Source organism: Pagrus pagrus (genome assembly GCF_965226575.1).
Source record: "Pagrus pagrus genome assembly, chromosome: 11".
Classification (NCBI taxonomy): Eukaryota; Metazoa; Chordata; class Actinopteri; order Spariformes; family Sparidae; genus Pagrus; species Pagrus pagrus.
In genome coordinates this window covers 16,181,779-16,193,729 of record NC_140195.1, presented here as the reverse complement: position 1 = coordinate 16,193,729, position 11,951 = coordinate 16,181,779, and the positions used below count along the sequence as shown (strand labels likewise).

General features: G+C 39.7%; 1 protein-coding gene and 1 long non-coding RNA gene across 2 annotated transcripts; both read left to right on the top strand.

Annotated features, from left to right (window-relative positions):
* Positions 1 to 783: 783 nt before the first annotated feature.
* On the top strand, positions 784 to 6,834 carry LOC311265222 (proliferation-associated protein 2G4-like). Its single transcript, XM_084366634.1, has 13 exons — positions 784 to 984; positions 2,684 to 2,812; positions 3,262 to 3,367; positions 3,478 to 3,547; positions 3,639 to 3,731; positions 3,823 to 3,886; positions 3,979 to 4,057; positions 4,142 to 4,220; positions 4,311 to 4,444; positions 4,537 to 4,631; positions 5,420 to 5,547; positions 5,733 to 5,786; positions 5,871 to 6,834. Exons 1-13 carry the CDS (start codon positions 897 to 899, stop codon positions 5,928 to 5,930), a joined length of 1,179 nt encoding a protein of 392 aa, XP_084222760.1. The 5' UTR covers positions 784 to 896; the 3' UTR covers positions 5,931 to 6,834.
* Positions 6,835 to 8,193: 1,359 nt separating this feature from the next.
* Positions 8,194 to 9,071, top strand: LOC311265407. Its single transcript, XR_014623578.1, has 4 exons — positions 8,194 to 8,256; positions 8,353 to 8,379; positions 8,617 to 8,639; positions 8,748 to 9,071. It is a non-coding gene; the product is annotated as an uncharacterized lncRNA (long non-coding RNA).
* The last annotated feature ends 2,880 nt before the right edge of the window (positions 9,072 to 11,951 follow it).

Sequence of the window (11,951 nt, the reverse complement as noted above, 5' to 3'; positions counted from 1 at the left end):
TAACAAACTAAACTAAACTCCATGAACTGATACCATGATGAACAGGTAAGTAAGCACATTTCCAGATTTTCTAAATCTTATCCAGACTTCTGACTAATAATGTTTAAAGGTGTAAAATGTGAGAACTGGCCACCCATCAAACTCAAATAGAGGGCAGCCTTTAATCTATAACAGTGAACTGCTGGTAACTACAGCTGCAGCTAGTTAGTTAGCTCAGGTAGCTGTGCAGTTAGCAGTTCCATTTGTCAAGTAAAGGCACATATATGATATGAATGTTATGAAGAAAGGTGAATTTTATGTGAAACTTGATTATCAGGGATACATATATACATATTGGTGTTTGGACTGCATCAGATTCGTACTGCATAATGTGAAAAACTCCATCATTCTGATCATTTGTAATTAATATTGTAAACTTAAATTCTTAGGCATTGCACCTTTAAATATGTACACATGAACGAAAGACTTTCAGAAGATATCCACTTATATCTATTCTGTTTCATCTACCAGCCATTTTAGCTTCCGTATACATCGATGATATTGTGTTTTTTCATAAATATAATAAACACAGAATGCATAAAAGAAATCAGTTGTGTATTAGCAGACTATCCTATTGGCTATGACTACTCGCTCCTGATCTAATTTTAAATATGGTATGGTATGATTTTAAATATAATCCTTGCCTTTTTTCGGGTGCTACTCTCAACGCAACGCGCGAGGTCCGTGAACCATCTTGACTGCGCAGCGTGTCTTTGGCAGCGGGCGGGCTCTAGTGATCGTAGGCTGGCAGCCGGAGTCGGGCGGGCCGGCGCAGAGAGCAGCGTGGTCGATCCTGTGAGTGACTGACACCCGCCGGGGAAAAAAAGTTACTCTGACTTCGAGGACACACTGCCAACATGTCTGGAGATGACGAGACGCAGGAGCAGACCATCGCCGACGACTTGGTGGTCACCAAGTATAAGATGGGGGCCGAGATTGCCAATCGTAAGTGGAAAGCAGCGTTAACGTGCCGTTTTGACTCAACAGTCCACAAGTATCTGGATCCGTCTTGTGTTAGCTAGCTGTGTCAGCTAGTCATACCAGGCAGCAGCTGTGCCATGTGCCGCAGCAGTGCCAGCAGGCGCTGGATTATATTAAAAGGAAGGCCCGTGTTTAATATGAAGGAACCGTAAAGCGTGTATATCGAGGCAGAGCTCTTCTACATGGTAGCTCTTATTTGTTTAACGTCACGTTGCTGTCACATTAGCCTGCTGAGCTAGGTGGCTAACAGGGCTGAGCTACATTACTAGCAAGCGTTAGCTAGCTCTAAGTGCTAACGTAAGAGATAACAATGACAAGTGCAAAATTGAATGACAATAAGAGGCTGGTTCAAAAAGTAAATCGCCAGCAGTTGTATCTACACACCTACAGCTATGTTAAGTCCATATAGTTGTTATGTAAGAGACTTGGCTGAGGACTGGTTGTGTTAGATGGTGTCATTTAAAGTCATAATGAGCAGAAGCTGGTGAACACGCCAAGTACTCTGCTACATTAAACCACGTCAAACATGAACTGTTCATTATACTCTGCAGATTTCAGCTAGTCAGAGACAAGTCACCAACATGAGTCGCACATTTTTACAAGCTGCTATTGTAGGAAACATATCATGCATTGTCATTTTCAAGGCCACATGCACACATTGTTGGGAGATGTTTTAATAGAAACCCATGCAAATAATCTACATCTAACAAACCTGGAAGTATCATATGTCCATGTTTGCACCTGCACTATCAGGACAGGAATATTTGAGAATTTCTGCATTTTAAACACAATGAATCATCTGTAACTCGATATAACTCGGGGAAGGCTTGCTAAGCATGGACACACTTTTTCTTCAGTGCCCACACTCACACACAAAGGTTACACTCACTCAATTGACCGGTTTAACCTCAGCCTTTATGTTTGGCCATTGTCCAGTTAGGAGTTTGAACAGCTGATCTTCCCACCGTGTAATATTTTAAAATGTGTAGTAAAACCATTTAAACATAAAAGAACTGACACTGACAGTTTGAACAAAACTCATCTCAGATGGTGTATTAGTGGTGTAAGGGAATCTGGAGCCGACAACACTCTTGTGTCCTTGTGATTTTGTTATGTAGCTTATCACAGCTGACCTACTTATCCCTAGTTAAGACACCTAATTTACCAGCAGAATTATGCTCTTTTAAGCTGATATACAGCTGTTGGATAATCTGTGAAATGTTTATCTTCAAGCAAACGTAACATCAGCTTAGTCAAAATAAAACGAGTTGTTCACATGTCCTTAATTGAGCCTTGGACAGTGGGTTAGAGTTGTTACTCATGTCGATATTTACAAATCCATCCATCTACAGTGATGGAAGTGTCGCACCTGTTAACTTAGAGCAGAATTTATCAGAGAAAAGTACAAACTATAACTACTGAAAGACCATTAGTTAGGTCAGTAAACAGATAATTAATAGACAACTATTGGACTATTATTTTTTTCCACAATTTTCTGGCATTATATGAAACAAACAATTAATCAACTGACCAAGAAAATGATCAAAAGAATAGTCGATAATGGAATTAATGGTTAGTTAGTTGTACCCCATAACTATAGACACTGTGTTAAGGACATACCATTTTAACTACATCATGGCTCTTTGTGTCTCTTGTCCTGCAGAGGCCTTGAAGACGATAGTCGGGGCTGCTATGGCTGGAGTCTCCGTGCTCAGTCTGTGTGAAAAGGGAGATGCCTTCATCACGGTAGAAACTGGGAAAATCTTCAAGAAGGAAAAGGACATGAAGAAAGGTAAGTTCTTTGTCCCATTTCATTATGCCTTGGCCGCACAACATGACTGTTAAAGCTGTCAGATCGCTGTGCTTTTCACACTACATGACTGATCAGTGAGAGGAGGTCACCCACTACAAGATCCCACACAGGAGACATTACGCTGTCCAAACACACAAATAAATGCATGATAAGATTTTTAGCCTGCTAGCTATCCAGCAGATGTAAGCGACACGCCGGTAAGCTGTCCCGACCTCCTGGATCACGCATTAGAACAGTTCACACATACCGTTAGTTGTTTACGGTAGCATGTGCCAATCTGCCTCTTATCTGTGCATTTTGTCGGCAAACTCCAAAAACTATCGGCAAGTGGAAGATCTGGGCTAAAATCCTGTAGTGTGAACTTGGCATGAGTCACCATCATGTCTCAGTGACTCAGCACCCCCTCATTCACTTTCTTTCTTTCACAGGTATCGCTTTTCCTACTTGTGTGTCAGTTAACAACTGTGTATGCCATCACTCTCCTCTGAAGAGTGACCCTGATGTCATACTGAAGGATGGAGACCTTGTCAAAATGTAAGCAGCTGAATTTATACCTGCCCTGTGTACTAGTTGAACTAGTTTATATTTTATATTCAGGTCATACTTTCTTTACCTCATGCTTTTCTGTTCTGTTCTGTTTGCAGTGATCTGGGTGTGCACGTTGATGGCTTCATCTCAAATGTGGCTCACAGCTTCGTTGTTGGAGTGACCAAGGTGTGTTATACCTGCACGGTAGCTGACAGCTAGTCATACTCTGTTATTTGACCTCTTGTGAACTTAAACTTTTCTTCCTGTGTGACTTCAGGACAACCCACTGACAGGAAGGAAGGCTGATGTTATCAAAGCAGCTCACCTCTGTGCTGAGGCTGCTCTGCGTCTTGTTAAGCCTGGGAACCAGGTAAAACTCTGCCACTGTGACCTGATTGGACCAACGTCATCACTGTCTTCACTGTCACATCTAACAAACATCATTATGTCTCTTGCATCAGAACACACAGGTCACAGAAGCCTGGAACAAGATTGCAAAGTCATTCAAGTGCACTCCTATTGAGGGTGAGTGTAAACATTTGGTAACTTCAAGCTCTGTGACATTTATCAATCATGATTTGACAGCTTGACTGAGTTTATTCCTGTGATGTGTACAGGCATGCTGTCCCATCAGCTCAAACAACATGTGATTGATGGAGAGAAAACTATCATCCAAAACCCAACGGACCAGCAAAAGTGAGTTCACTCAGCAAGCGTGTCTCGTCACTGACCCGATAAGTGTTTCGACCTGTGAATGACTGCGTCCCTTTGTCTCTGCAGAAAGGACCACGAGAAGGCTGAGTTTGAGGTGCATGAGGTATATGCAGTGGATGTGCTTGTCAGCACTGGAGAGGGGAAGGTGAGCGTTTGTATTAGATTTTTCCAGTTTGATTTTGAAAATTTTGTCAAGGCAAATAATTTACGATGTATGCTTTCTTTTGCAATTCAGGCAAAGGATGGAGGGCAGAGGACCACCGTTTACAAACGAGACCCCAACAAGGTGTACGGCTTAAAGATGAAGACATCTCGGACGTTCTTCAGTGAGATGGAGAGACGTTTCGACACGATGCCGTTCACTCTGAGGTAGCATCTTTTAACTTCACATCAAAAGTTTTGCCTTTTTTTGTTGTCATTTTCAATTTTCAGACGCTCATCTTCTTTGTTGGTCTACTCAGGGCGTTTGAAGAGGAAGGCAAGGCCAGGTTGGGCGTGGTGGAGTGTGCCAAACATGAGCTGCTGCAGCCATTCAACGTGCTGCATGAGAAAGAAGGTGAGTGGAACAACAAGGGATTTGGTGACCATGAAAGTTCTTCACATGTACTTGAAGCCCCATGCTTTGGTCCTCTTATCTTCTCACAATCAAACACTGAACATGAGGGTTATCATCCACCACACAAAGTGCATAAAATTAAGGACTGAGTTTTGTCATTTACATATTACATAGTCATGACTATTACCCTTTTACCCCATTGGGAAAAAATGTAATCAAGTATAGGGATCTCCTCAAACAGAAATTATTTTTTCTGGTCAACTCAGACCGTGTTCGGACTGGCAATAGTACTGTGTCAGAAATGCGCAGCCTCCTTGTTTTTTAAATTAAGTTCCTGCAATGTCATCCAGGACCTCACTGTGCTGGCTAGTCAAATGCATCCAAATGCCCTTGTTGATTCCTTACTTTAAAAAGTGAACCCCATAAAATTAATGTTGCTGGAAAATCCTGTGGTACTACAAATTCTGGCGCAGTTTTAGATGTCTAATACAGAGCTGCATCAATTTATCGGCCGGTTTTCAGCATGATCTACCACGACCAGTGACCGTTTGATCAGGGACCATGTGGCAGTCAAATTTGATCTGAGAGAAGGAAGTAGGAAATGTGCACTCAGTTTATTTTGGCTCAGTTTGCTCCAGCATTATCTTCCTTCTGCAAAACAGTTACAGAAAAATGAGTATACTGTTTTTTCACAGAGAAGCACTGATCAACCGTGTTAACTGAAATATCTGATGATTGCATACCAACTGGGACTGTTGAATTCAACTTTCACCCTCTTGTTCTTGCAGGTGAAGTTGTTGCCCAATTCAAGTTCACCGTGCTGCTCATGGCCAATGGACCTCTGCGAATCACAAACAGCCTCTTTGAGCCAGAACTCTACAAGTCCGAGCATGAAGTGGACGACCCAGAGCTCAAGGTAAAATCTGTTTGATGGATGGGATAGTACATCCTCTTCCCGAGAGGAAAGTACCAGACTAATAGGACCGTTACAGCATGCAGTAAGCTGACTTAGCATCCCCAAAGCCATTATCTGTTGATGTATTGTGTGCCGCACGTCCTGAGGTTAAAAGTCATTTTTGTGCTATTTTTTCCATTATAAAGGCTCTGCTGCAGAGCTCAGCCAGCCGTAAGACCCAGAAGAAGAAGAAAAAGAAGGTGAGTTATGGAGCAGTGTGTTTTATAAAAAAAAAAAATCCAGTCGCCAAATGTTTCCTCTAATTCCAGTCTTTTTCTTTCAAGGCCTCAAAGACTGTTGAGAGCGCAACAGGACAGGCAATGGAGACTGAAGCTGCAGAATAGATTTCTCTCGACAAGACATCTGATGACCCAAAGAACAGACGTCACAAATCCTTCTGTCCCAGCTGTCCGAGGCACTTGCGGTCATAGCCGCTGTGAATACCTCTGAATCTAACTGATGTCAGTCTGGGATGATGCTGCTCCTAAATTCTGTCACTCCACCTAAAACACACACACATGTTCGTCCCTAGTAAATCTCATTGTCCTTGAGGCAGCCTTCTTCTCTTAGTGGACCCAATTCTGCTACATGAGAGGATATTTTGTGCAAGGGCATTAACTCACTGGAACATTTAACCATTCGACTGACCTTGAGCCTTCGTCCCTTTCTCCACGATAACTGTAGTGAAAGATAAGGAAAATAAAATGAGTTTGACAGAGCGGCCGAGGATGATGAATGCACAGTACTGTGTCAGTGTAATTGTGTGGCATTCTGCTAACTTCCTTGAGGTCATAAACCTATAGCCATGCCTTTTTGAAACAAGTGTTAACTTGTCGTGGGCACACAAGTTATAAGCATGACATCATTAGTCTTCATTACTGTTGAATTCAGCATAATTACTGCATTTATACTGCTCTGTCTTAGGTCCGTCTACTAGTACATTGTGTATACTTCTAGGCATCTACTGTAGGTCACTCAGCTAACAATTTCTAAAACTGATGTTGTAAGACCTACCGGTTGAGTTATTTAACTAGTTAAAAAAAAAAAAACATACTTCCTTTTTCTCAGTTGTGGATGGTCTTAACTCCTGCCAAGGGTTCAGCATTCAGTCTTCTGGTGCCACCACTGAGTCTGACAGTCTGTGTTTACATAAGAAGTCCATACCTGTTAGATATATGGATGCTTTTGTAAAACAAATCCCAGTTTCAGAGACTATTTTTGGAAACATTAAAAAGCCACCTGACATCACTTGTGTTGAGTTTTTTGGTACTGTGTGTATTCAGTTTTGTCCTGATGAGTGGAAATGTGTTTTTCATGATCTCAATTTATTTTACTGTCATTGCACCACATTTATCAAAAGCCAGAAACACAACTAGCAACAGATTCAACAAACATAGAATTGCTTGTTACAGAGAGGGCTGAAGCCTTATCATCCTTAGAAAAAGTTTATTTCAAGTCTACGTAGTTTATTTTTTCAGGTAACTTATGTAGTTATTTTCCAACATGAAAGGTTTACATGCAGTTTCAAAGCCTTCAGTGCTGCTTCAAAAATAATTTGGAGGAAAATGCTGAAGCAAAATATTTCTTGCAGTAGTTTTGTAAAAGGTCTGAAAATACTGCACATTAGCTATCTGAATACCCACAATGCATATGCTTTTTAAATTGCCCTAGGTTAAAAATCTGAACTCACCTACATCCACTGAAAACAGTTCAGTGTTCAGTTTTACTATTGTTTATAAACATTACTGATGCAAATAATCTCAGAATTGTTTAATAATTTACTCCATTTGTTAAAACCAGTAAATCTGTTTGAGGGTGATGACCAGTTCTAATCCCATGGTTTCTGGGGGGTTTTCCACTTCAATACTTTGACTTTTTTAAGGAAAAAATCAAATCCATACAAAATTAAAGCACAGCATTGCAATCAACACACACAAACAGCACCAACAACAAAATATATGTATGCACATAGTAAAAAAAAAAAGTAGGGAAAGAGAGGAAAAGAAAAGGAAGAAAAATAAATGTAATAATAAAGTAAATCACAGCCCAATAGTGGTCAGGTCGGTTCATCATTCGGTATATCATTTTGTATGTCATTGTGTTCCACTTCTCCAAAACGTATCAATGTTTTTTTCTGTTTTAATTCTTACACTACTCATTTCTAAAGTTGTATTATCTTAATTTTATATTGCAACCAACTTGGCTTGCACTTGTTGGACACTTAATTTGCCTTATTTCTGTGAATAATACCTGATTTCAGTGGGTAAAAAATTAATACGTGTTCTTAATGTCAGCTGAGGTCCTGGTCACAAGATGTAAAGAGACAATATGTGACAAAAGGTATTAAATAATTCAGTATCACCAATCACAGGTATACATTTTATGTGGTAAAAGTCTGTACTTGAATATAATCATCTTATTACAGGACCTGCGACATCTGCTCTTCATGTGCCCAGTAATATACAATTAATGTATAATAGAGAAATGGGCTTTAAAAGCTACAGAAACAGTCTTGTACTTCACCAAGAACTTTCTGTGTTCGGGTTACCTTGTAGAAAACTACATTTCCCATGTTTCACAACTGTCCAATCAAATTGACGTACACAAACCATATAAATACGACGTCGCCGCATGATGACGTCCTTCGTGGAGACGGTTCCCTAGCAGTCGGTACGTGAGTGTAGCTGTTGGCATCAGAATCCAAGTTAATCATGGTCTTTTGAAATAAATCCAACTAATCTTTCATCTTTTCCCTTCTGTTTTCAGCCTCCCGTATTCGACATGAGGGCTAAGGTTTGTGTTTAATGTCTGTATGATCAAATAATTATAGTTCCCTGTGGTGCTAACATTTGCTAGCTAGCCAGTCGACGGGCTGGCGAGCACAGCACGCACGTTAGCAGTAAACTACCAAATACCGTGTTTTGTTATGTGTAATGTATATTCCAGTTCAGCAGGACGCATTTGTGTGTTTTTCAGAAATGCATGAATTAAACGTGAAAGTAATTTAACGTTGTTTTTTTTCTTTCACAGTGGAGAAAGAAGCGCATGCGCAGGTAAGATTGTATAGCTCGTGTTTTGCCGTCACTCTGTAGTATCTATTTTTCTAATTAAATCGTGCTTGTAAAAGATTTGGCTGACTGGTTTTTGTCATAATCTTAAAGGCTGAAGCGCAAAAGGAGAAAGATGAGGCAGAGGTCCAAGTAAGCTGTCCTCTCCGCCATGGCTGTGACGACACGTGTTGCCAACAACCAGACCGGTGAGCTCAGCTGGAGACCCAGGACCCTCCCGGTGTCAAGTCTGCGGCCAGTGGCCCCCATATCAACCTGAGGCAGCTGAATGGTGCTGGAGAGCTGATTCAAGACCTGCTGGATGACGGGCTTTTCCTCTGGGACATTCTGGACTCTTTGTTCTTAATTCCTCGACTTTTGTCAGTTGTTTTTTTGTTTATACTTTGATTAAAAGTTTTGGTTTAAAAAAAATAATAATGTGCATGGTATTTTTTTACAAGGTGTTTTGCATTCACAGCAAACTTCAGTTTTTTTTTTTTTTAGTGTGTAATGTTTATGAACTCGCTGGAAGTAGTGTCTGGCCTCTTCCAGGTGGTCTTGAGCTCTTCAAGCAGCCTGAATCAAAACGCTTTAAATCAAACATATTAATGGCTGATTTTCATTTAGCGGCTTTGGTTTCAGGGCCGTGATTTATGTGCATGTTTGGTCAATGCAATAGACCCGTTTCACGACAGACATTTTGACGATCGCCAGGCAAGCACAGGTGTAAATTCTTAATTGATGGCTTCATTCCATGTAGTTGAGCTCGCCTCAGGGCTCTGGTGTTGATGCTCATTGACCAGGCTTCCTTCAATAATTAATGGTTTGAAGCCATCGTTAACATTATTGGTCAAACCTATGTTCCTGTTTTGACAAGCCAAAATGTCTGATGTGGAAAGACTCACAGAGCTATTGATGTCATTAGGTACACCTGTGCTGTTGTGCCATGAAAGGGCCGTTACAGAACTCCCTAAACCAGGCAAAACAAAAGGCTTCTCAGCATGTAGGACAGCCCCTTTCTCAATGCATGTGAGCCTTATTACTGTTGAGTAAACATATTAATGTTGTGGAAGTGGAGATAATTTGAAGTACTTTATACAGTTTCTTGAATTTACTCTGCAACATTGTATTTTTTAAGCTTTTTATGTAAAATATTAATCTGCAAAGAAAGTAAACTAAAGCACTTTCAGTGGAGTCAAAGTACTTTTACAATAATACATTAATACTTTAGTATAGAGTATAAAGTCAGAAATGGAAATATTCAAGTTTAAGTACAAAAAGTTGGCAACGATTTTAATCTGACTGACTTGCACACTCGTCTGTGGCAGATAGTTGTAGGCAAACTTATCTGTAAAAAACATTCACATTCAACCCACATCCCATGACTTCAGAGGGGGTGTGAATGCTGTAACCTTTGCACAGAGCTCGCTCACAACAAACAACTCACTAATATATCTTGCTTTTACCCTTCAAGACAGCTCAATAATTCATGATGTCCTTAGCCAAGGTGATTATAATCAGGCTGTTGCTGGAAAACACCATTAAAGAGGAGAGCGTCCTTTTACTGGTGTTATATTTAATACATTACAACACAAACATACTTCCTTTTTTAAGGCAGAAGAGTTATGGCACAATAAAATATAGTGTAATCTACTTTACAGTATATTTTCTAAATAAGGGACAAAAATCTGCCCCATAACTGCGTCCCAAAGGACACATTTCACCTGAACCTGAAGTGATCATTATCTGGTTTTTGGAAATGTGTCTGATGCGTCAGTGCACAGTAACATCATCTTGAACTATGGTCCTTTTGTTTCCTGAGCTTCCCTGATGCTGTTGAATTAAGTGTTTTCTGGCGGAGCTTCAGATTTCCACTCTTAGCAGTGACCTTATCTAACTGGAGGGTGTAGTCCAGGCAAAGTAACCGATGCAGCTTAAAGGGCACCGACCAAATATGCCTACTCTGTGTTGGCCAGTGAAAGCAGCATGAACTTTCAGGATACTGAATATTTAAAGAAGATAAAATAGACAGGGTGGAAAGGTCGGGGACTCTTAACCGACTCGGTATAATTGAAAAAACATATCCAACAGATGACTAAACTTTGTCTTGATTGTCAAAGTTTAACTTTCTATGTTGCTCCTGCACCTCAAAGGTAACTGAGGAACATCCAAATAAACTCACTCTGCTGAGTTTGCTATTGCAGCCACCTAAAATGTTCAGTAGATGATGTTGTTTGTGCTCTTTGCATTACACTAATGCTGAATATTCTGTGCAGTTATCACCATTATGAACACCAGTATCATAAACAAATAAGACACATTATTATATTATAAAACTACAAGAGTCTAGTAAGCATTTCACGTCCTCTCAATTTACAGTTTCTGTAAATAAGTTCATTTGCTCAAGTACAAATTTGAGGTCCTTTTAATTTACATTACTCTTTTCATGCCGCTTCCTACTTCTACAGCAATAAAATACTACTTTTACTTAACTACATCTAATAAATAGCTGCAGGTGGTGGTAGTTGCTTAACAAAAGTAGAGCAAGTAGAGCTGAAATGATTGATATAAGATGTGTTGGAAACTGTTTTAACTAATTATTTAAGTCATTCTTCAAAAACATGTCATGGTTCCAGGTTCACAAATGTGAGGATTTGCTTTCGCTTTAATTGTTTTAGTCATTTTAATTTATATTTAAGAATTTTGTATTATTGTATTTTGGACAAAAACAAGTTTCATGAAGGTGTCACTTTGGCCTCAGCAGGGTTATTGTGACAGCATTTCTCTCTATTTTCTGAATTTTTACAAACTAAACAATCAAGCAACTAATTACAAAAATAACCAGCAGGTTAATCCATAATGAAATAATCAGTAGTTGCAGTCCTGTAAAAAAAAAAAATACTTCGAAATTAGCTTCACCTCAACCAATCACAAGAGATAAATCTCACTCCTCCTACATTAATGCATGAGTAATACTATTGTAATGATATAATATGTTATAGTATAACAGTCACAAGGGACAGCTTTCTGTCTTGAGGACTTTCATTTTCCTGATTAGACATACTTTAACTTTAACTTTAACTTTAACGAGTATTTGAATGATCTGACTAATTCCTCCACCATTAAACATTTCAGCATTGGAGATGAGCTTGATCATCTTGTGACTGTTACTTCTGCTTCTCCCCAAAGGAGAACCAAACTGCTGATTTCATTAGTCATGCCTGTTTATCATTGCTGATATGAAATCATGTGGTAGTTTATTGAAATATGCTTGTTCCTTACTGTTGAAGTCCTTTCTTAACATGTGAAAAAATTTGT

Coding starts and splice junctions, on each gene's coding strand:
- LOC311265222 (XM_084366634.1), top strand. CDS start 897: ATGTCTGGAGATGACGAGACGCAGGAGCAGACCATCGCCGACGACTTG. Junction 3,732..3,822: donor TTGTTAAGCCTGGGAACCAG/GTAAAACTCTGC, acceptor CTCTTGCATCAG/AACACACAGGTCACAGAAGC. Junction 4,221..4,310: donor TCAGCACTGGAGAGGGGAAG/GTGAGCGTTTGT, acceptor TTTGCAATTCAG/GCAAAGGATGGAGGGCAGAG.